Source organism: Populus trichocarpa, chromosome 8, assembly GCF_000002775.5.
Source record: "Populus trichocarpa isolate Nisqually-1 chromosome 8, P.trichocarpa_v4.1, whole genome shotgun sequence".
NCBI classification, from domain to species: domain Eukaryota; kingdom Viridiplantae; phylum Streptophyta; class Magnoliopsida; order Malpighiales; family Salicaceae; genus Populus; species Populus trichocarpa.
In genome coordinates, this window is record NC_037292.2 from 9171753 (window position 1) to 9194409 (window position 22657).

At 34.7% G+C, this 22657-nt stretch overlaps 2 protein-coding genes, 1 long non-coding RNA gene and 3 other non-coding genes across 7 annotated transcripts; 1 reads left to right on the top strand and 5 right to left on the bottom strand.

Annotated features, from left to right (window-relative positions):
- Nucleotides 1-10302: 10302 nt before the first annotated feature.
- LOC7457813 (caffeoyl-CoA O-methyltransferase) lies at nucleotides 10303-12538 on the bottom strand. Its single transcript, XM_002312437.4, has 5 exons — nucleotides 12289-12538; nucleotides 11640-11725; nucleotides 11216-11360; nucleotides 10834-10965; nucleotides 10303-10752 (listed from the first exon to the last, which is right to left on the bottom strand). Exons 1-5 carry the CDS (start codon nucleotides 12340-12342, stop codon nucleotides 10462-10464), a joined length of 708 nt encoding a protein of 235 aa, XP_002312473.2. The 5' UTR covers nucleotides 12343-12538; the 3' UTR covers nucleotides 10303-10461.
- A 3132-nt stretch (nucleotides 12539-15670) lies between these two features.
- On the top strand, nucleotides 15671-19515 carry LOC7457815 (heat stress transcription factor A-8). Of its 2 annotated transcripts, none has more exons than XM_002311501.4 (3): nucleotides 15671-16256; nucleotides 18082-19122; nucleotides 19308-19515. In XM_002311501.4, exons 1-2 carry the CDS (start codon nucleotides 16047-16049, stop codon nucleotides 19051-19053), a joined length of 1182 nt encoding a protein of 393 aa, XP_002311537.1. In that variant the 5' UTR covers nucleotides 15671-16046; the 3' UTR covers nucleotides 19054-19122; nucleotides 19308-19515. The 2 variants fall into 2 exon arrangements, with proteins under 2 accessions (XP_002311537.1, XP_024463668.1); XM_024607900.2 differs by having other exon boundaries at nucleotides 18082-19103.
- A 409-nt stretch (nucleotides 19516-19924) lies between these two features.
- Nucleotides 19925-22382, bottom strand: LOC18101526 (uncharacterized). Its single transcript, XR_002983532.2, has 4 exons — nucleotides 21525-22382; nucleotides 20824-20873; nucleotides 20679-20697; nucleotides 19925-20590 (listed from the first exon to the last, which is right to left on the bottom strand). It is a non-coding gene; the product is annotated as an uncharacterized LOC18101526 (long non-coding RNA).
- LOC112328538 (small nucleolar RNA Z159/U59) lies at nucleotides 21364-21447 on the bottom strand. The gene has a single exon (XR_002983553.1). It is a non-coding gene; the product is annotated as a small nucleolar RNA Z159/U59 (small nucleolar RNA).
- On the bottom strand, nucleotides 22040-22124 carry LOC112328537 (small nucleolar RNA Z159/U59). The gene has a single exon (XR_002983552.1). It is a non-coding gene; the product is annotated as a small nucleolar RNA Z159/U59 (small nucleolar RNA).
- LOC112328536 (small nucleolar RNA Z159/U59) lies at nucleotides 22194-22280 on the bottom strand. Its single transcript, XR_002983551.2, has one exon. It is a non-coding gene; the product is annotated as a small nucleolar RNA Z159/U59 (small nucleolar RNA).
- Nucleotides 22383-22657: the final 275 nt, after the last annotated feature.

Sequence of the window (22657 nt, forward strand, 5' to 3'; positions counted from 1 at the left end):
AGCTTAGAAGTTGCTAAACCCATACATATTGAGGTTCAATACTTAGTGAAGCCTGAAGATAATAATAAATTATCACTTTAAATTTCATTCATTTATACCAAGGAAAGACTCGAGAAAAATACCATCAATTTTCAAAGAATGTTTTGAACTAGCTTATATATTAATTCAATCTAACTGGTCTTCGTGAGGGTTTTAATGCTACAAAAATGATTCTTTCTTAATGTTTTTTTGCTATCTAATTAAATAAATAAAAAGCAATGAAAAAATGAACACTTTAAGCATCAAGTTTTTAGTTGAAATAATCTTGATTAGCATTTTTACTAGTAGAATATAATTATTTTTATATCAAATATAATCATGTAATAAGAACATGGGCCATATGATCTATCGTAAAATTCATTATAAGTATAGAATGAAAATAAAGATTAATTGAAGTGTAAATGACGTTACCTTAGTACACAGCAGGGTGATATGTGACCTACGCATGGGAAGCAATGCTTTGGTTCGTTGATGGTGATGCTTGGAAATGGACACGGAAGAATTATTTGCATCAAATAATCCAAGGAATAATTACACAAACTCCTGTATAGTCTGAATTTTATTTCTTTCTTTATATTTTATAATTTTTAATTTTAATTTTTAATAATAATTTATATCCTCAACAATATATTTAATTTGAAATTTTTTATGAAGATATAAAATGTAATTTATAAAAGTATAAAGAAAAAGAAATAAAATTTACATCAAATTACAGAAGAATCCTTGTAATTATCCCATAATTAAACTAAGGAGTTCAATTAGCAGGTGATAAATCTTCAGCCCTTCCTCAAAAAGGGTTTTTTTTAAAAAAAAAAAACCAAAGAGTTCAATTATCTCCAGTCCTTCATCAAAAAGTATAGAAAAAAAAATCAAATCAAATTATGGAAGAATTTGTATAATTATCCCATGATTAAACCAAGGAGTTCAATTAGCAGGTGATAAATCTTCAGCCCTTGTTTTTTTTTTTTTTTTTGCCAGATGAGGATTTCTAATAACTAAATGGACTTTGGAAATTGTGATTACTTTATCGCGATGATTGTCTGGATTGTATTATATATAAGTTTTCGGACAGCTTGGATGTATTTTAATTAATCATCATAAATAATATATTTTATACACATATATATTTTAACTGGCCAGCTTAGTTGGGTTAAATATTTAATAAAAATTAAAAATACAAGGACAACGATAACCCAATGAGAACAACAACACCAGTATGATGAAAGTCTTAAGGACCAAACGTATATTTCAACCAGTGCTCGCTGTATTAGTGGCTATAACTGGAAACCTTGGCTTTGTCAAAACTCAAATCTCCAATTGAAACCTTTCATTCCATGAAAAAAAAAAGGCTGAAAAGAAGTGCGTGTGCTCATCGCACACGTAATACACCACTTGTTCTTCAACACTGTTCCACTCAAGCATCCTTGCCGTCTCTCTTTATTACTGTTTGGCTTGAAATGGTAGAAAGCTACAAGGATATTAATTAATCATAACATCTCCTGATTAACTCGACAGAGCATACAAATTTTTTAAGCGATTCAAACATGCCCCTGTCACAGATTTCGCCGCTGCAAAATAGCATCACAGCTTCATTAAATATTCCCAAAAAAATCCTCCCTGCGAAAAACATCTCAAAAGAGAGAGCTCATCACATGTGCAAACCCAGATTTTAAAGCACCCAAACAGTACCAGGCCTACAGCGACCATCAAGAAATCTACCTGACGCGGAGATGGTGAACAAACCTACACATCAATCACCTGTACTCGACAGTACCAGGAGTCGAAAATGTTTACAGGCGCCTAAGATTAATTATACTAATAAAATTACTTGGAAATGAGATGTTGTTTATAGCTATAATCGTAGAATAAGCGCTATATGCTTTAGATATCAACTGTTGTTTATGGATAAGTTCATCTCCATGTTTTTCTTTTCTTAATTATATATATATTTAGTTTCAGGATTTAAATTGCAGAGTTCTTTTCTTATTGAATTCATCGTGCTAAAGCCAGACGTGATCAACAACGTTATGGGTGTTGGAATAAGAATAAAGTGGACATACATCTAGCAAGTTGACTTTCCTGAGGATAATGTAATCAGTTAAATTTGACTTGCCATTTTTTCTTTTATAAAATATGGCTAGTAACCAGCCGTTCGTACAACGAGGGGGTCTTTTTGACCTTAAATGATAAGATTTCTTAGGGGTAAATTATCTGTCGGTGCTTAATCATTAGTCTTTATATATATATATATATATATATATATAAACACTTGCTTAATTACTGCTTGAGTTCAGCAGCACCGGTGCTTCAGAGATTTCTGGCTCTTGTGATGTAATTTTTTTTTTTTTTTTTTTGGATTTCAAGGAATTTGTGGGGGTGATAAATGATGTTTGCTTTAATTTTGACTAACGTATAAATTGATTTAAATAAATCTATTATTTTTTTATATAAAAAAAACAGGTACAGCGAGCCCTGTTGTTCGTGTGCTAAAGATCTATTTATGATCGGGCTGGTGCCTTTTCCTTTCCACACTCTTGCTGCCACAGTCTGCAGTTGTTAAAAGGAAACATCTTTCTTTAAAGCTAGCGTGAAAATCTTTTACAATAAAGATTCAGCATCATCTCATCAGTCAGTGGGAGATCAGAAACTCGGTGTGGAGAGTTAATAATAATAAAAAATATAATTTTAATTTTTTATGTTTGTCTTACATGCTATAAAGTGAGTGCTAAATAAAATTAAAACCAATTAAATATATCCATATAACAAAAATATATCAACCTCATTGAAAAAAATAAAATATATTTTTTTTATTTTAATATAATTGGCTTTTTTATCTTTAGAGTATACATGATAAAATAAACTATATTTATACTATTTAAAATACTATTTTATCAATATAACTCTTTCTTTAAAATAGCATCCAGGAGATCTCTCCTCTTTAAGAAGCAACAAGCCAATCCAAAAGGCATCTCCTCGACCTAACTGATTTAGCTAACCAATCTAATAGAAACCTTTATTTTATGCATAAAGAAGGAGATCATGCCTATCCTGGCATCTGGGAAGGAAGAACAAACTGCGACGTTTATGTGGCTAAGGCCAAAGAGATTCCTTTATCATATGCACAGAGAGAGAAGAAAAAATAAAGATCAGGCCTCGACTGGGCATCTGGGAAGGCAGAGCAAACTCGTACATAATATCAAGATCTTCACCTGGTTGAGATGACACGAAACTGGAACAATCAGCTAATCTGAACTCGGCATCTTAACAAATAAGGTTTGAACTTTTCTAAATTTCTGAAGTGATGAAATAAAGACTTTTGAAATCATAACAAAATCGTCTCAATTGAATGAATTTTTATTGGTGTAGAGCCTGCTCACTTTGATTTTAGATTTCTTTTTTAAAAAAATATTTTTGGTAATAGATGGAAAATTAGGTCATGGAGATGAATGAATTAAATAAATTATATATCGTGTTTCACAATAGTTTAATCTAGCTAGGTTTTTAATATGGTATTAGAATCTTGATGATCAAATGATTACGAGTTCGAATTTCATCTTCTTATTCTATTTAATAAAAAATAAGTATAAAATAATATGAACTTATACAAGTTTTAAGTTCAAAGAGCTTTAATTTCATATTGAGAAAATATATATAAAAAATCATATAAATCATATTTTAAAATTTTATCTAACAATTTAAACTATCAAATAAATTACATTTTCATTTAAGGGTATTCTGAATTATGGTTATCTAAGAGATGAGTGGTGAATAACAATTCCTCTCTATTAAAAAATAAAAAATAAAAGAAAATAAGTGGGGAAACAAAAGAGGCCGAATTCCCTTTAATATCACGAAAGGCACAAATCAATTGGCATACACTGTTAAGATACAATTATGACGTTGCAAAACACACCATCAACTTTTAATCGCTTTCTTTAATAAAATATCTTAAATAGATCAAATATCACTCTTGATTTAAGTCGTTTTATGTCACTCTTGACCCAAATAAAAGTGTAGAGCACTAAAAACTCTTGGGTTCGGACCCCCCTATATTTTTAAATTAAAATGTTTCTTTGAGCAAAATAAAATATTTTACTTTTTAATTTTATTTTTAACTCAGGATTCATTGATGAATGCAAAAGGCAGGCGATGTTGACTTGTTTTAGAAGAATTCTACATTGAATCGAAATTTTTTTACACAAAAGCATTCTTATTACTTTGCAATGAATAATATGACGTAATTATTAAGGTGTAATTTCATTGGATGCATTTCTTATATCGATCTGAGACATTGAAATGAAAGAGTAATAAAAAAAAATGAAAAATAAACTTTTTTAGCTATTTAAACAATAAGGGATAACATTGTTCCTCAAAAGAAAATTGCAAGGGTAATATTGAATAATTTTAAACTATAATGGTACAGTGGAACATTTATATATCTTTTGGGATAAAAATGAAGTTTACCAAAAAAAAGTGTGTATATATCATTTCTACGAGAAGTTGCCAATGATTCTTGTGAGCCGCGGGTGCACCTTGCGCATGATGGTTGCTACGCTAGAGCTCAAATTAGGTTTTACATAATTTATTAAAAAACTACTTTGGATTATAGTTTAAATCTTGTTTTTATAATAAATTATGAAAAAACGAGAAACTTTGAAAACAAGCAGTAAGAAATGACTCAAACCATTTTTTTTTTTTTTTGAAGAAGAGAGATAATACAGTTTTTGATTATTAATGTAAAAATTATAAAATTTAATTTTGATATATGAAAAATTACTCTTAATTGACTGAAATTGAAAATACACGTGGTTGATTGATCTATAAATATAAAAAGGGTTGTGTTTGATTAACTGGTGAGAAGTAAATAATAAGTTTAGTTACAGTTAAATCTAACCAAAAATATTTATGATTTTATTTTATTTTTTATTAATAAAGGAAGAGCAGAGCTCTAGAGTGACGAAACTTACAAAATCGAGGAATCAAGACTCCGCGGAGATCCTAAAAAATAACCTTCAAGCATCCCTAAGGTGTCTCCTTGTGATAAACAATGCCAAATCCGGCAGCCGACAAGCAGCAATGCATCGCTGAAATGCAACACTAACATGCTCATTAAATCCCCTGTGCCCCGTCTCTTCCTTGCAACATAAAATAGCAGTGGAGTCACCGCCGACAGCCCACAGTTCAGAAATGTCGTGTGCTAGTTTAATTAATTCCTTCCGTAGTCCTTTACGAACACATGCGCGGGAGAAACACAGACAGCAGTTTACGCTTATGATTAACAAGTATGTCCACCTGAAGAAGATCATCCCTCCGGATTAACCATATTCCACCCGAGAACCCCGAAGCTTTAATTCTCTGCGTTCTTGGAAAAACTGAGCTCTTAATAAATTTAGATGCTAACAAGTAACACCCACGAATCCTGGGTTCAACAATCACAAGAGCCGCTGGTTTATGAGCCCCAACGAGCTCCCTACACGAAGCTTTAGACAGTTTATGCCTTGTAGCTTGACAATTCCTTATCATCAAACTCGTCATACAAAATAGAAGAGACCGCTGCATTAAACCACAGAGACAGAGGATTGAGTTCCTCAACATCCCTCGGCCTTCGATTATGTGCCACGCTTCTGATGCTGTCCTTACCTAATTGAAAAATTGCGGCTACCGTACACATAATGGGCCACCGGTGTGGGTTTCTTATCATCACTTGAAATATCCATGGGTGTATACCAAAAAGAATTGGGCTAATCAGGAAGCCCCCTTTTTAACTTCCGATTGGGCTTTAATTGGGCCCTCCTGCTCGGCCTTTAGCTTAGCAAATTGTGCTTGACTAGTACGTCAACTATAGTAGCAGAAGTGTCCGATTGCATATTATAAATTGCCCCTCGTATATCCCGGCGAGGATATCAAACCGAGAGCCCCTCTCCTCTCCTTTTTTTTTTCCCCACCCCTTCCTTTTTCTGACCGGTGGTATCCTCCATTCGAGATCTCGGCATCAATCTAGGACTAGGTTGTGCATGAATCTATACCCCAAACTCGCCACCTCCATCCAATCCCGCCTTCCGTCAGAATTTCTGGCCACCACCCTAACATCAGCATCTGCAGCAGGTAATACTATCAGAATTGTCCATCTCACCTAGGAGTAATCATTTTCGGTTCGGTTTGGTTTTTATCAAAAAAAATAACCAAATATAATTTTTTTTAGAAAAAAAAACCGAAACCCGGTCAAACCGACCGGTTTCGGTTCGGTTCGGTTTTTTAGGGCAAAAACCGGTTCAAACCGGTTTGGCTCGGTTTTTCCGGTTTTGGCTTGGTTTTTTTCGGTTTGGTTCGGTTTTTTTTCCGGGTTTTTGTGGTTTTTTGCTTATAAAACCGAACCGAACCGGCCGGTTTTTTAAAATTTTAATCGGTTTTTTTTCGATTCGGTTTTTTCGGTTTTTTTTTTTCTGATTTTCTTGGTTTAATCAGTTTTTTGATTTTTTTACTCACCCCTAATTTCACCCTTAAGATTGGCTTTTGATGGACAAAACAAACTACCATGGCCAGCATGACCTCATGAATAGAAAATTTTCTCAATATCTTCAATGATGATGGAACCTTAAATCAGCAATTCCAAGTTGATGTCAACAGCTACCCTAACAAACTTGCCTCGCAAGCTAGTTTGGGTATTTTGATCAATTTTAAGGGTATTGTTAATCAATCATATTCACCCTTGTTCCTAAGATTCGAGGATGATACCAATCTATTGGAAGGTCAGGAAACCGTAGACAAACCACTGCCCTTGAGAGTTTGCTCTTCGAAATTTATGATTTGAGGGCTGAATCATTAGACCATGACCAAGAACTTCGGAAGGAATTCCTTAAGAGGTTCAGATAGTACAATTGCCGGTTTGTCGTCCTTTTCAATCACATGCTATATTGCCATCTTCCACTTCAATCTCTTATAGTTGTGCCTAACCAACTTTGGAAGCCTCCTCTGTTGCTTGTCCATTAATCACTGAGTCCTTGTAATTGTACTCTCTTTCCAACTTAGAACATCATTAGGTGGAGCTCAAATCGGTTCCTTATCCCTAAATTTAACCCTTTTGTTACTACGATGATTATAAATCGTTTCAGGTTTATCAGACTTGTCCGGCGCGAGAAAGTTTTGAGAGTCTATTTATAACTTTCCTTTGATTCAAACGAAAAAAATCAACTTAAAACAATCTGTAAAACCATACCAAACGAAATTTTATGATTTTTATTTTGGCTGGAAGCGGTTTCACTAGCAAGCACAATTGTAAGTTCTAACAGCAGTAACAACCCCATAAAGGAAGGAACGAGACTTGGCGTTGGTTCTGTTGTTAGAGTATCTGGGTTATTTGTAAATCTCGTAGCAGTGAAGCAATTAAGGGCTTAATGGTTGCTTAACCGACGCAAATTAAGAAAGTTCGGCAGCTCTGCAGGGACTATGTTCTGGCTTGCCTGCTCTGACAATGAAGCTTCGATTGCAAATGCTAAATGCTGAGTACTGCAGACTTATTCCATGGCATTAGATCCTGACCAGGCTCCCAGGTGGAAGTTGAGTATTGATGGAAGTACTGTCTAGGGTAACCCTGCAGATGATGCTAGTATTGGTGGTCTTATTCGAGATCTTTGTGCGCATGTATTAAGGGTGATTGGTTTCTCTTGCTAATTTCTATATCGGTTTAACTTCATTCGGTCATGGTTGTCGAGCTACGGGCTTGGAGAAGAGTTATATATTGCTTTGGATAAAAAAACCGTAGCTTTATCTAGTCTCCACCATCTCTCTCCAGTCGACCCCCACCATCCACCAATGATGGAATTGACAGTCTCTACAGCCTGAGCATCATCATGAAGACACAAAAAACAAATTAAGAGGCAAAACAAAACAAAATAAAATCCATGGCCAGTACGTCAATCTACACCAGATCATGTCATAAGAACATGATCAGCATGTACACCTTTCCCATGATAAGCCTCTCTTTACTGTCAATCCTACATTCCTCCTCTTCTTTTTACTGTTGATTCTCTCTTTTCTCTCTAGTTCATGAAAAACAACATCCCATCCTCGTGATTTGTGTCTTCAACATAAAGGCTATGTAAGAGGTTGATCGGAGAGCCGATCGCTAAACCAAGATCGACTAATTATAATGTAATTCAAAAACCCCCCCAAAAAAATAATTTTTTTTCATAGAATAGACACAACAAGAACTCTTGACTTCGAGCTTCATATTCCAAACCTAAAATACAATAAAGAATTCAAGAAAATAAATTAAAGTATAGGAGCCCGAGCCCAACATTGAAAGAGTTTGGGCTCGAACACCCAAGCTCAACTTTCTAGAAAGCATGTAGGGAGCATGCTCAATGTCTGTGTGGCATGCCCAACATCTTTGTGAGCTTAAGCTTCCACGACTATGTCCAACATGCTCGAGCTTGGTAGCGCACCCAAAACCTTACATGCTTGGTTCTAGGCAGCGCGCCTGAACTTATTTCTCATCTCTAATAGGCCTGAGCCCAACATTTATTATGCAGGTATTAACTATTGATCACCTGATTTACCAGATATCACATGTTATTAGTTACCAATCCTCTAAACTTTTCTTATCAAGTCACCATATATCTTGACTATAAAGAATATATTTGAACTAAAAGATTCATCAATTATCTAATACATCGATTTTATTCTTAAACATGTTAAATTTTAAGACTCATCGGATATTAAGAGGAGAGAGCCAAGCACTAACCAAGATCAACTAATTATTTGTGTTTGACAAATTAAGTTGATCTTATTTATTTATTTATTTTAAGTACCGTATTGCAATTAAAAATTAATTTTTTTTTTGTTAAAATTTAATTTTTTTTATTTTAATTTGATTTTAATATTTTTAGATTATTTTAATGAGTTAATATCAAAAATAAATTTTAAAGAATAAAAAATATTATTTTAAGATTTTTCTAAATAAAAATTATTTAAAACAAATAACCCTTGCCACTCTGTCTATCAACCGGCAAGTGTTTGATGCCGACTGAGAGATTTGTAGTTATTAAAAGATGGATCTGTGGCAGATGTCGCGAATTCGATAGATTTAGAGAGCTGATGGGTTCTGATAGTGATAGGATCTATGATTTGATACACAGGAAAATAAGAAAAGGGTGCGAGGTGAGGTCGCATCAGTTTCATGGATTTTAAAACAAATTATTTTTTTATTTTTTATTTTTAATATTATACATGTTAAAACAAAATGAGTCCACGTGCTCAAAGGACATTTAAGTGGGATCATAAAGTGAAGTGTGATCGAATGGAAACCCCGGTTTGGTTAATAGAAAAACCCATTAATTTAAACTTTCAATTTTATTTTATTCCGGGATTAAAAGAATAAAATAACTATATTATTTAGAGATTACATGTGCTTTTTTAACCAAGAATATAAGGCAATCTAATATATTTTTCTAAAAAAAACAAAACACTTCTATTCCACTTTGGTGCAGGAGGGACCCGTAATCCAATTCGGTACTCTCACCTAATTGTGTTGAATTTGAACTATTACGTCACATATCACCATTTTAAAGTCCTCCGGCACTGAGGACTTTAAGTAGATAGTGGCTCTATAGGAATGACACGCGTCAAATTCCTATAGGGCCATTGCATTGATGGCGTTTAATCTTTAAAGCTAACTATATTAATTGTGCTAAATAAATTTCGCTTAATTTCAAACACAATTACTTTAATATAAAAAAAAAAAAGTAAGAGAGAGAGGAGGCTCCGACGCCATCACCTCCATCTCCACCCAGTCCCGCCACGTTCTCGTTCCACTTATCCACCACCACAACCAAAGCTTGAGGCGAAAATCAACCTACCACGGCCTCCACCTTCTCACCCATATAACAGAAGCCACCCCTATCAAATCATCTCTACTCTCAAACAAAACTCAAAATATACAAATGATCCGAAAATCGCAAGATCCATTTGTACAATGGAGCCCAGATTTGGGCTAGTTTTATAGAATAAAAAAATGGATGATTCAAGTTATTTTTATGGGATGATAGCACTCTAAACCCATTCACAAACACAAAGCTTCTTTTTTTTATATTCAAGTAAGGCTTTTTGAAAATTATTCCATTCATCGCATCATTTTTTTTTTTAAATACATGCACTACAATATATATAGGTTTATGGGTTTAATTTGAAAAATATCTTGAAAAAAAAAAAAACTTGTAAATTCAGTCACGTCAATATATAGAAAATTTAAGCTTGACGACGAACTACGAAATTAAACTGCTATAAGAATACATAAATTTATTTGTTCTGCTCCCATAAAATAGTTTTACAGGACGTGCTAGCATTATTAGGGATAAGTACCCCTAAGGGAAAAAAAAAAAAAACACAGAGAGATCAGATCTCAAATCTGCATGGGATAAATGTTTAGCAAAGGCGCCTGCATAGTGTAACGCCATCACCGATGGAAATTTGTGAAATCTCCACGCGGGGATCAGAGCTTAGAAGTTTATTGAACTCCATTATGACTGTCCTGACCATCCTCAAAAGCTCTGGCGCCTCATCATCTACTTCTTTTGCAACTAAGCCATACCATAACGTATTATCATAAGCAATAATCCCTCCAATCTTAACTAATTTCAATAATTGCTCGTGATAGTGCTTGTAGCTTGACTTGTCGGCATCCACGAACGCAAAGTCGAATTCTGGCTGCTTGTCCTGAAAATGCAAAGATAATCATAAACTAGCACATCAGCTAGCAAAGAAATTAAAGAAAGAGGGAAAGGATGAAAAGCCTACATTGCTGAGCATTTCGTTTAGAATTGGGGTGGCTTCTGATTGGATAAAATTTATTTTTTCCTCCACGCCAGCCTTTTGAATGAATGGCAATCCAATTTCATAAGCTTCTCGATCTTTGTCTATTGCTGTTACCTATAGGCACAAACTGGGCACTCTTAAAGACATGATCGCCAGTTCTCATCATAAAGAAAATAACTCAGTGCACATATAACTACTGTTGCATACGTTGTTGGACATACCTCAAAAAATTAATGGAAAAAATACAAGGATTATGGTTCTTAAGTGGATTGTATTATTGGTCATTTAGTCGCAAAAATCAAGCATGAACGCCGTTGTATATCTTAAAGCCCATTGTTGCTTTCTTCACATGTTAATAACCAACCTGGCCATCCTCGGGCAAGGCGAGTGCTGTGGAAAGGAGAGAGTAGCCTGTAAAAACACCAACCTCCAGTGTTCTCTTGGCATTCATTAATTTCAAAAGCATCGACAGGAAACGCCCTTCATCAACTGGCACAGACATCTCACTTCTGCAATGGAGATTTCAAAGGAAAAAGATTCAATTCACAAGTCGCAGAGATGAATACTCAAAATAGAAAGAACCCCAGAAATACTTGATTATTATTGTTCACGTCTTTTTCGTGCCTTGGAATTCATAACTTCCTCAATTTCAAATCACTTGAACGTTTTTTTATGTAATTTTCTTGCTTGCACTTGTAACTCGTAGTGAGTGATCTCAATATTAGACTAGAAATAGAAAAAAAAAGGAAATTATATATTTTCCTTTATGAAATTCCACCGACACTTACAAGCTGCCATATTTCTTAGTCGTTGCTTCTCGTAGCTCCTTGAGCTGTTCATGCTCCCCAGGATATGCACTAGTTTCGTATATATACTATATATTTATTCAGAAATTAAGATAAATATTAGAACAAAGGATCGAGCTTACACTCAAATTAAATAAACAACTCTTACAAGCAGGTAGATCATGCGCATGTTTTATACTGAGCGATCAATTAATATTATACTGAGCGATCAATATGAACCTAATCAAATTAATGCAGAAAAGGTAAAATTGCAAAACATCAATTGAATTTTTTTGAGAAAAATTATCTTGTTTTGCAGTGAAAAGTTGAATATAATTTCCTCTATTATCCTAAAAGAAAAGTGAAGTTTGCCTCTTCTCTTGTCATAAAAAAAAACTTGCGCTTGCTAAGATCATTTAAAGTTGAATGTGGTAAAAGAGTTTGAATATTCTCAAGCTGAAGTTAAATGGTTCTCCAATCTGCTAACCTGTCCAGAAAAACGAAGTACAGTGCATGGAAGATTTGAAAACGAGTACTTATTTTATTGTTCTGCGCTGGCTAGGGGAGTAATAGTGATTATAGAAGAACTTAGCACGTAGGAATATTATAAACACAGAGAAAAGAGAAAAGAGAAAAGAGAAAAGAGGGAGACCTGTTTTAGAGCCTCGCTTTGGAGGATTCCTTTAGCAGGTAAAACGAAAGCCATTTTTGGCTTGGTTTCTTCAGGCCTTGGGCTCAAGGGACTCAGACTTAGATCATCAGCTCGGTCTCGTCTCCCTAGTTAGCAGTATGGATCAATTTAAAGAACAAACTCCGTGTGCTAATTATACAAAAGATTCCTTTTCTTTATCACTCAATCACTTCACCACCAAGTGTGAGATGGTAGTTGGAACCGATAATTTTACGTTTCTTTATTGGTGTCTGTGAAAGTGATACCTTACTTTTTAAATCTATAATTTATTTTTTAAATTATTTTATATTTAAAAATATATCAGATTAATATTTTTCTTTAAAAACTTCTTTTACATGATATGTTAAAATAATCTAAAAATATAAAAATATTTAAAATAAAAAAACTCAATAACACGCCCTCCAAACGTACTATTAGAAGAGACCATATGGGTATTTGTTTTTAAATTATTTTTTATTTAAAAATATTAAATTAATATTGTTAAATGTTTGTCAATAATTTTAATATAGTAATACCAAAAATAAAAATATTATTTTAATTAAAAATCTTTTAAAAAATACGCCCCACTACACGTTATCGAATAAAAACGCTATCTCAAAACTAAAATGCCCGCATGCTAAGAACATGTTCCAAAGTTCTACAATATCATATTCCAAAGTTCAAATCTGGATGGAATGTGAGATTCGAAGTTTGTTGCTAGGAGCAGTTTTTTTTTTCTTTTTCAAAGTAGCGTAATTGTTAATTTCTTTTTTTGATAAAATAGTATAATTAAGAATATTTTCCTTCAATAACACAATACTTACAATATTTTTAAAATTGAAAGGGTAATAGCTCAACCATTTTAAAAAATTAAAATTGTTTCCCTGCTGATTAAAAATTTCTCAAAAACTTAAGCTTTAAGTGTGCATAGATTGCAAATGCACTTTAAAAAAACCATCGCCAGACAAAGCACAAGCTGGACGATGTAAGGTGTTTTTTTATTTATTTAGAATATTTAAAAATATAAGATGTTTTTTATTTAAAAATATATTAAAATAATATATATTTTTTTAAAAAATTATTTTTAACTTCTAGACGTCGAAACGATACAAAAACTCTTAAAAGATAAATTTTAATATAAAATATATTCAACCTCAATTTCAAAGAAGCACTTGCTATCGTGTCACTCTCTCGCTCTCCCACGGCCCATTTTAGGAAAGGGCTGTCTCTTGTCAGCCAATCACTACCTGCTACCTATCACTTGTAGAAACGTGCTTTGTTTATAAATTTTCTTGGCTTGTCGACAAAATTTTTTTTTCTCCCTTTTTTTCCTCTATATAAATAACATATTAATTTTAAAATTTGACATACTTTTATAAACAAAGAATTATTGATATACTTTTTTAAATAAAAAATACTTTGAAAAGCAATTACAATCATACTCCCAGACACAAGGCAGCCATCCAAATTCATAAGCTTCTCAGATTTGTGTCTATTGCTGTTATCTATTGCACAAACTATAATCACTCTAAACTATATAATAATATTCTCATCGTAATGAAAATTACTGTATAACTAATTGCTACATTTGCATACGATGATCTTACCTCGAAAATAAAAGTATGTTATACTTTGGTTTTTATTGTTTTTAGATTATATTTATTCTTCAATCAATGGCACAAATCAAACAAGCTTGAATGCAACGTAGAGCTGCCTACCTGGCCATCCTTGGGCAAGGCGAGTGCTGTGGAAAGAAGAGAATAGCCTGTGAAAGCACCAATCTCTACTGTCCTGTTGGGATTCATGACTTTCAAAAGCATCGATAGGAACAGACGTCTCACTTCTGCAATGAAAATTCAAAGAACAATTAAGGATACACTTCACAACCACTCTAATTCGTAAACATACTTAAAATAAATAAATAACCCTAGCTAATAAGTTGATTGTGATCAGTGTTCATGTGTTTTTCTTGATTTGGAATTCGTAGCCTGTATATTCATGTTTTCAGATCATCACTCGAATATTTCTTTAATCTAATTTTTTGCTTTCATTATAACTCGTAGCTTATTAACTCTCAATGTTAGACTAAAAATATATAAAAAAACGATCAGGTTTTAATGAAATTTCACCCAGACTTTTTACTTACAAGCTGCTATATTTCTTAGCTGTTGCTTCTCGTAGCTCCTTGAGGTGGTGTTCATGCTCTCCAGGAAATGCACTAGTTTCATATATATACTATATATTTTTCAGTAATTGAGAGAAATATTAGAGCAAAGAGGATTCCTATCAAAATAAATTACTCTTACAAGCAAGAAGATGATGAATCTCTTTCGAAAAAACATGTTTCACACTGATCGACCACCAACGTTGTGGCCAGCCACCGGTCCTGTTTGACGATGAAGTTGAAATTTTTTCAAGAGAATTACAAGCCTTTCCATGTATGATTACTGGCTTTGCAATTGAGTTATTAAAGGTTCCTGAATTTCGGCCTTTTGAGTATCTATAAAACAAGTTTTTTTAGAGGTTTAAGAAACTTTACGATGTTTAAGTTAAGCACTAATGTAGATGGGGAGCCTGCGAGACTGTATATGTTTCTGTAAGAAAGTTACAAGAGATGATGAGAGTTTGAAGGGAAGAATGTAAGCTCTCCTTCTTTATGTCTCCTAAGACCCAAGCCGAGCCCATACCAAATGAATGGTGGGCTTAGGCAAGCCCTAACCAAACCCGGCAAGGTGATAAAGAGGCCCACCCTTTTTAGCTAGCGGCCTTTGATAAAAGATTAATCACCGTTGAGTTAGGTTTAGTTTAGAAGCCCATCACATCTATAGCTCCCTAAAGTTTCTGTGTTCATGATGACACAAATACTAAATAAAGTAGCATCCAAAAAAGACGCTCCTCCAAGGAGCAATATATAAAATACTTTGCGGTGATTGCTTATATGATAGTCATTAAAGATTTATATTTTCATTAATTTATTTCAGGGCCCGTGGGATTAATTGAGATGCGCGCAAACTGACCTGGACATCCACGTTAAACTAAAAAAAAAATATAAAATACTTTACCTCGTCTATATTATTTTCTTATGCTTAGGAGATAGAATGGGTTAATATTTTTATTTTGTTCCATCAAAACGGTATTTTCTTTTATTTTGTTCTCACAAAAAAAATCATATATGTTTGTTAAAAAGATATTTTATTTTTATGTGATGGATTGATTGATGGGTTTTCCAACTCAATCACGAGGAATGTTCAAGTTGAAAACTCACTCACCCGATCTCCCTTTCATTCTTTATTTATTTATTTATTATTATTATTATTTGAGAAGGACTTTCCTTGCTAGTTGCTTCCATGGACTATGAAGGAAAAGAATAAAGAAGGGAGAAAAAAGAAGAAAAGATAAGGAACCAAAACAATTCAACAAGCAGACGTCAAACATTAACTAGCCTCGAACTCAGAACTATCTCACTGCAGACGAACCCCGGGCCCCCAACCGTAGGACAGAAGACCTCTCCCAAACTTCTCAAGACAGACAAGAAGCGCACTACAGAATCCTATCGGAATCCCCCACTCCGTACAACCATCCATATAATATTCCCTTCATACCCTTGTTGTCCTTGCCTTCTCATCCCCTGGAGTGGACTCGGGTCTTAGATAGATATATATCTTGACTTGTGCATCCAAAGAGAAGAGGAAGTCTTCTGCAGAACCCAAGAAGAGGAAATCTGTTGGTGTTTTTCAGTAATGGTGAAATCAAGCGATAGTGGGGTGGCTCCTTTCTTGAAGAAATGCTATGAAATGGTAGGTGATGAGTCAACAAATTCGATAATCTCATGGAGCCAAACCAATGACAGCTTTGTCATATGGGACATGACTGAATTCTGTGTCCACTTGTTGCCCAAGTACTTCAAGCACAGCAATTCTTCTAGTTTTGTCAGACAGCTCAATATCTATGCAAGTTCTCTCTTATCTTTCTCTCTTGCTCTCTTTCTTTGTATTCTTTAATGGGCTGCTTTTCTCTCGCTTGGTTCTTTCTTGTTTAGGCTCTGTCATTGGATTTTAATTGTGGGGTTTTGATTGATTCTAAGTGGATGTTGGAAATTTCTTGAATATAAAAAATTAATTTGAAGAATATTTTCAAATTCTGGGTTAGTTTCTCGTCGGTGACATGAAGAATCGTTTGAGTTTTCAAAGCAGTGTGAACTTGTTACAAACGATAGTTTCTGTTCTATGTTGCATTTTGATCTTTGAATTGAAAGTAGATGATATTCTTATATGTGTATTTCTAGATTGTTGAAATGCAATGTGTCTGTTCTATGTTGCATTTTTATCTTTGAATTGAAAGTAGATGATATTCTTGTATGTGTATTTCTAGATTGTTGAAATGCAATGTGAAATTGTCCGTTGCAACATTTTGGATTCTTAATAATGGTAAATAGTACCAAGATATAGTTTCTTAATTTCTATTAGCTTGCTGGTTCTGTGTTTGAAGACTGTCTTCCTAGAACAATGACATTCACGTGCATAGAGGGAGGATATAACTAAGGCTGTCCCCATGTGGCAGTGAAGCAATTTCTAGGGATGTGTGGTCAATAAGATCGATAAAGATCTTACACATTGCTTGTTGCATGCCATCTATCTTGAAAGATTGCCGTCACAAATTTCATAGCCTGTCCTTTGTGTTTTTCCTGATATTACTCATCATATGTTTTTTATGAAGGTCGTCCTTTACAATCAATTCTTTTTGTGCTTCTGTTTTTCTTTCTCATGTGCTTGGGTGGGCATCCGGTGTTGGAGGAAATGATGCGATGGAAAAAACGGGAGCCAATTAACTCCTCTCTAGTTAGAATTTCAGTGTATAGCCTCATTAACCTGAGTTATAAATGTCCAAGTGGCGATAGATTAAAGTTAAGACTTAAGACTGATATTGTTACAGCTATCACCATTCCCTAGGTGTCCTCTGTGCATCTTTAGAGCAGCGATTTGGTGGCAAACTGTGCACATGTAAAAGAGGAATGATTCCAATTGATTGCTGTTCTTCCTCACATAAATGCGTACCATTTCCCCTTTCTTGAGTACAGCATTGTGACAATTCTACTTCCATTTTCTTTGGGTTCAAATCTGACCAAGTTAAGAAACAAAGAGAGTGGACACAAAGGTTCAGAATTACATAGTTGCTAATTTGTTCTTTGAATGAATTATTTGAAAATGAATCTTGCTAAAATATTGTATTGCATTATCTTTTCATATGTAACAGTTATGCTTGAAACCGATTTAAAATATGCTAACTAGCCTTCATCTGCTCCTATGAGAATGACAAAAATTAAACTTATGTATGTCTACAGATTTTTTTATCCAAGCGATTTCATAACGATTTTGAACTATATGAAACAGGAAGTAAAGTAAAAATTGACCAATGTTCCCAGAGTTTTTCCTTGTTCATCCATCTTGTTTGATATTTGTAAGAAGTTAGGATATTTTTGGGCCTTTGGCCTTGCAAAATGGTTTCTGAAAATTTCTCTTTGAGGAATCAATGTGCATAGCGTGTATAAGAAGCTTGAGGGTGTTTAGAAATTGTGTGTAACTTTGGGATATCATTTCTTGTGACATAATTGTGCAGTGCAACCAATGTTTATGGTAGAGAATAGCGTAGTTCAGTTGCTATACATGTAAATCCTGCCCCCATCCCCCATCCTCCCGTGCCCCGCAGTGGGTGCATGTGTTAAATCCGAAATAACATGCTTTATTCAAGAATTTAATAATTATGAACTTCTTTCAGGGATTTAGAAAGATTGATACAGATCATTGGGAATTTGCAAATGATGGATTTATCAGAGGGCAGAAACATTTGTTAAAGAATATCAGCAGGAGGAAAAATTCACAGGGCACAGACAATCGAAAATTAGTGCAGCAGCAGGACAACTCCGTGGAACACCATGAAAGCGTTGAAAATGCGGGTCTCTGGAAGGAAGTTGAGAACCTAAAGACTGGTAAAATTGCACTGACGCAGGAGTTGGTTAAGCTCAGCCAGCACCAGGAAACTGCAGACAATAAGTTGCTCCTTTTGAGGGATCGGCTTCAGGGAATGGAAAAGAATCAGCAGCAGATGCTGTCTTTCTTAGTGATGGCAATGCAAAAAAGCCCAGGGTTTCTAGCTCAGCTACTACACAAAAAGGAAAATAATTGGCGGATGGCTGAGCCAGGAAGCATTGTGGAACAGGTTGCAGATGATGCTGACCCATTGGCTTCTGAGGGGATGATAGTAAAGTACCAGCCACCAGTGGATGAGACATTTGAGCCCATGCATGCACCACCGATTGGTCCAGAAAATCCACGAGAATCTAACCCATCTTCTGATGGGATGAAAGATTTTTTTTTTAGTTCAGAATTCACGGAGCTGCTTATGGATGAGAATTTGGGTTTTGAAAATCACGCCCCATTCGTTCTACCAGAATTAGCAGATGATGGTGCTTGGGAGCAGCTGCTTTTAGCCAATCCTTTTGTTGCAAACATTAAAGATTCCGAAACAGATTATGAAGAGCCCACTGATGCTGAAACTGATACAGGAACAGCAGTTCCAGGAACACAGCTGGACAGATCTCAAGATTTTGAAAATTTAATTGAACAAATGGAGAAGTATCATAACTTGGAAAACCAAGCTACTGATGAAGGTCCTCACTTCGAGAAGCCTCGGAACTTGGAAATTCTAACTAAGCAGATGGGTCTTTTGGCTTCTGAGACAAACCACTAACATACCGTACAATGGAAAACTACATAGAAAGTTATATGGATATTGGATAGGTAATTTTAACTAGACAAAGTAAGTTGGTTCTCCCTAGCCTCTTCTTCTTCAGAATGCATTTCCAAAAAAAAATTGTTATAGACGCCATTTTTATTACTTGAGAGTGCATTGTCTTTCATAGTATTTATGATTGTCATGTTCATATCAGCAAGTTCAATGTTTAATTCCTATATGCTGATTCTTCTTTGTATGTTGATTGACAGATTTGTGGCGCCGTAGCATGTCTTCTCCGCACCTACTGTGACCAATTGCATGCAGTGTTTTGTTCCATTGAAAATGACGTCACACATTATATATTGTAAACTTCAACAATGCTATACAGTCGATGCATATTGTTACTTAATAGATTCGGTATTCTAAGATGGTATAAGCATTCGATTATATATATATATATACAGGCATTGCCGCACTGATACGCTGAGCCATGCGGAGGTTGGTACTGTGATTGAGCCATCCTTTTGGTTATATATTGTAATCCAAATGAGTTTTGATGGAGCAACAAGGTTTGAATGGAGTAAATCAAAACTTGCATTCCTTGGCTAAAGTCCCACCAGCAAATGATGTGGTATATCAGGGTATAAGAATGAACATTGGGGTAGGAGTAATAGTTGTTTTTTGATGGAGCAACAAGGTTTGAATGTTGGGGAGAACAAGGGGCAAACGAGCATTTCCAAGATTTTGATGAAACAAGACACGTCTCAGGCAGAGCTCGACTCCGATAACAAGAAGGATTTTTGGATGCATAAAGAAGCAACTCAATTGTGAGCAAAAACTTACCAAAGCTAACATGATATTGAAACGTATTCAAACATCTTAGGCAGGGGAAAAAACTGGTGCAATTATTTGAATTGTTGGGATTACATGATAGGAACTAGGAGAATTATGGGTGGACAGCCTTAGCCATACCAAATGCTGCAGCAGAAGCAATGGCATCGATAAGGGCGGCAGTTGGCAAAGCACTTCTAAAGGGTTTATTACCAGTGAAGTAACCCTTGGCATAGCCGAAGATTAGCAACCACAGCATCTTGAGCTCTTGGAATGAACATGCATGGAATGAGGGAAACTTCTACGATAGTTAGTGCACTATCTGTAGTGCTCTTCTTGGACCTGGCTTCTCCAATCCTAGCTTAAACCAGTATACATGTAATTATAGACCTTCGTTTCAGTAATTTTGGTTTTGTGTGGTACAACAGCTAATTTTAAGATAGTATAGAATCAACTCAAGTAAAAGGAAACCAAGCATTTTTCTTTCATCACCTAGAAAAAGAGCGACCAGAAAGTAAAAATTATGCTAGTAACAAGGTTACGGTATCTTGTGATTCTGGATAATATAAATCAGGGGTGCAATTTTGCAGATCATCATGCTCTGGGACTGGACCTTCAAGGTTTGTCGGGATTTGAAAAGTGAATTTGGCCTTTTGTTGATGCTGCTCATGACCATGACACGATAGAGGAGCAGCTGTTCAACTTGTCAACACATTGGTGCCTGATCGAAGATACATGTTTATGTGTTATGATGCAATACAACCACACAAAAAAGTAGAACAAGAACGTGGAGTGCAAAATAAACTCACATCTTCCTCCATTGGCTGGCTAGAAAGAGAAAATAAGAAAGCAAACAGTGGTCAGTATTTAAGGAAATAAACTTGTTTAACAATGAATTCAATGATACACGAAAAATTAGTTAAAAAGAGAAAAAAAGAAGAGATTAATCAGTACCTCATCTTGAACAAAGGTGGGACACTTTAATCTACCTCTTCAATGGCCACCTTTCAGCCCAAGTCCAATATGAAGGAAATATAATCAGAGCAGAGACAGATTAACAATAAAAGTGAAATAGATCAACTACATCCAGAAAAAAAATCATAATGTTGAACATTCACAGTTAAAGGAAATGTTCATATCATAAATGTTTGAGTAGCGTATTCGGGACAGTAGGGCTTATCACTTCTCCATGGAAGTAGAAGCGAAACCACCAATGGCAAAATTCTAGAGACTGTTTATATAGCAAATGATACTGAATGCACTCTTATCCAGTACCAAATGGTGCAATTCCATCATGCAAAAAAGCCATCAAATAAAAGTGATTCAACACAAGTTGTATGTTACTACACTCGAAAATAAAGTCACATCTTATTATATGTTTCTGTTTTACATTTTGACTTTTGAAAGACAACCTCCATGTCTCTCAACGATGCACAAAATATGAACAAACAAAGTTATAAACTAAACAAAATGGACATTGAAGATCGTTTTTACAACTCTTCAGCTCAGGTCTCCGCAATTTTTCAGCATTAATTTGATCAGGAGAACGAACGTTTTAACATGCACATCATTAGAGATATTATAACGATCTTTATTGTCTAAAACAATAACAAACTGAACACTTAAAACCCTCAACAAGGACATGAAAAACATACCAACTTGAATGAGGCAGCCGTAAGAAATCCATCTTCTGGCAAGCAGGGTTGGGTTCACATGCTGTAACAGCATCACTTCATATAAGCTACTTCGAAAAAAAAAGGACTCCCAATAGAATTTAAACAAAAAAGACAGCTTGTTAACCAAACGTACTTCAATGGGGGGAAAAACAGAACCGAAAGTCCCTTATGACAAGATTTTGATCGGGAATAAATGGAAAGAAAAGAGTACTACCAAGGAGCAGTAATATAATATATGATACTAATAAAAAAGATACAGAACACGGAATGTCAACAACATAAACCTCGGTGATGTGAACATGATCAAAAAATGATAATTTGATGAAAAAAATTACAGATCAGAGTTTCTAATCACGTATAAAACATCAAAATCTCTGCTTGAAGCAAGATTAAAGACTATACAGAGGCAAATTCAAACGGAAACTTCTACGATCCAGGATAAAACCAGAAACACTTTGAATTCAAAATAGTTTCAAGACAACAATCAGAATTAAGCCTCTTCAGTTCAGGTCTCCAAAAATATTTCCGCACGGAAAGTCTCGGAACAACGAAAGTATAATAAGCATCATCATTAGAGGCAACAAAAACATTATCGAATGCTGGTTTTAAGAATATCAATATGTGTGAAATACAAAAGAAGAAGAAGATATCCCTTCAGTTCAGGTCTCCATAAAATACTTCCACATGGTTGTAAATTGTCAGAAGAACGACAGTTTTTTTATCATCATTAGAGACATCAATAATCTATTATCAAAACAATAGCAAAATCAAGAAGCTTCATCGCCTCTTCCCATCACAGAAAAAGAAACAAAGAACAGCAAGCAAAAAAGATGTTCATCATACATGATCTATTTTAGCTTTGACGGACAAGCGAGAATGCATATCTGAGCAGTAATGAGTGAGGTGGTGACATAGCGTAGATGATGTTACGTTTGGCGACTGTCACCACAAAAACCTAGCTAGCCATTTTGTCGTGTAATGGGTTTTTGAGCCACGATGGACCCAGCTCAAATTCTTCAGTTTTAACCATTTTGGCCCAACCCCTATCTCCTACTTAGCTCAGCCTAACTCAAACCAAAGTTACGTAATCCAATTTCGTTTTTTGTGGGCAT

What these genes read in the sequence shown, in the direction of transcription:
- LOC7457813 (XM_002312437.4), bottom strand. Translation starts at nt 12,342, where the DNA reads ATGGCTTTCGTTTTACCTGCTAAAGGAATCCTCCAAAGCGAGGCTCTA. An exon ending in AAAGCGAGGCTCTAAAACAG is followed by an intron (nt 11,726 to 12,288) that starts GTCTCCCTCTTT and finishes ATAAATATATAG; the next exon opens with TATATATACGAAACTAGTGC. An exon ending in CCTTGCCCGAGGATGGCCAG is followed by an intron (nt 10,966 to 11,215) that starts GTTGGTTATTAA and finishes TTGTGCCTATAG; the next exon opens with GTAACAGCAATAGACAAAGA.
- LOC7457815 (XM_002311501.4), top strand. Translation starts at nt 16,047, where the DNA reads ATGGTGAAATCAAGCGATAGTGGGGTGGCTCCTTTCTTGAAGAAATGC. An exon ending in TCAGACAGCTCAATATCTAT is followed by an intron (nt 16,257 to 18,081) that starts GCAAGTTCTCTC and finishes AACTTCTTTCAG; the next exon opens with GGATTTAGAAAGATTGATAC.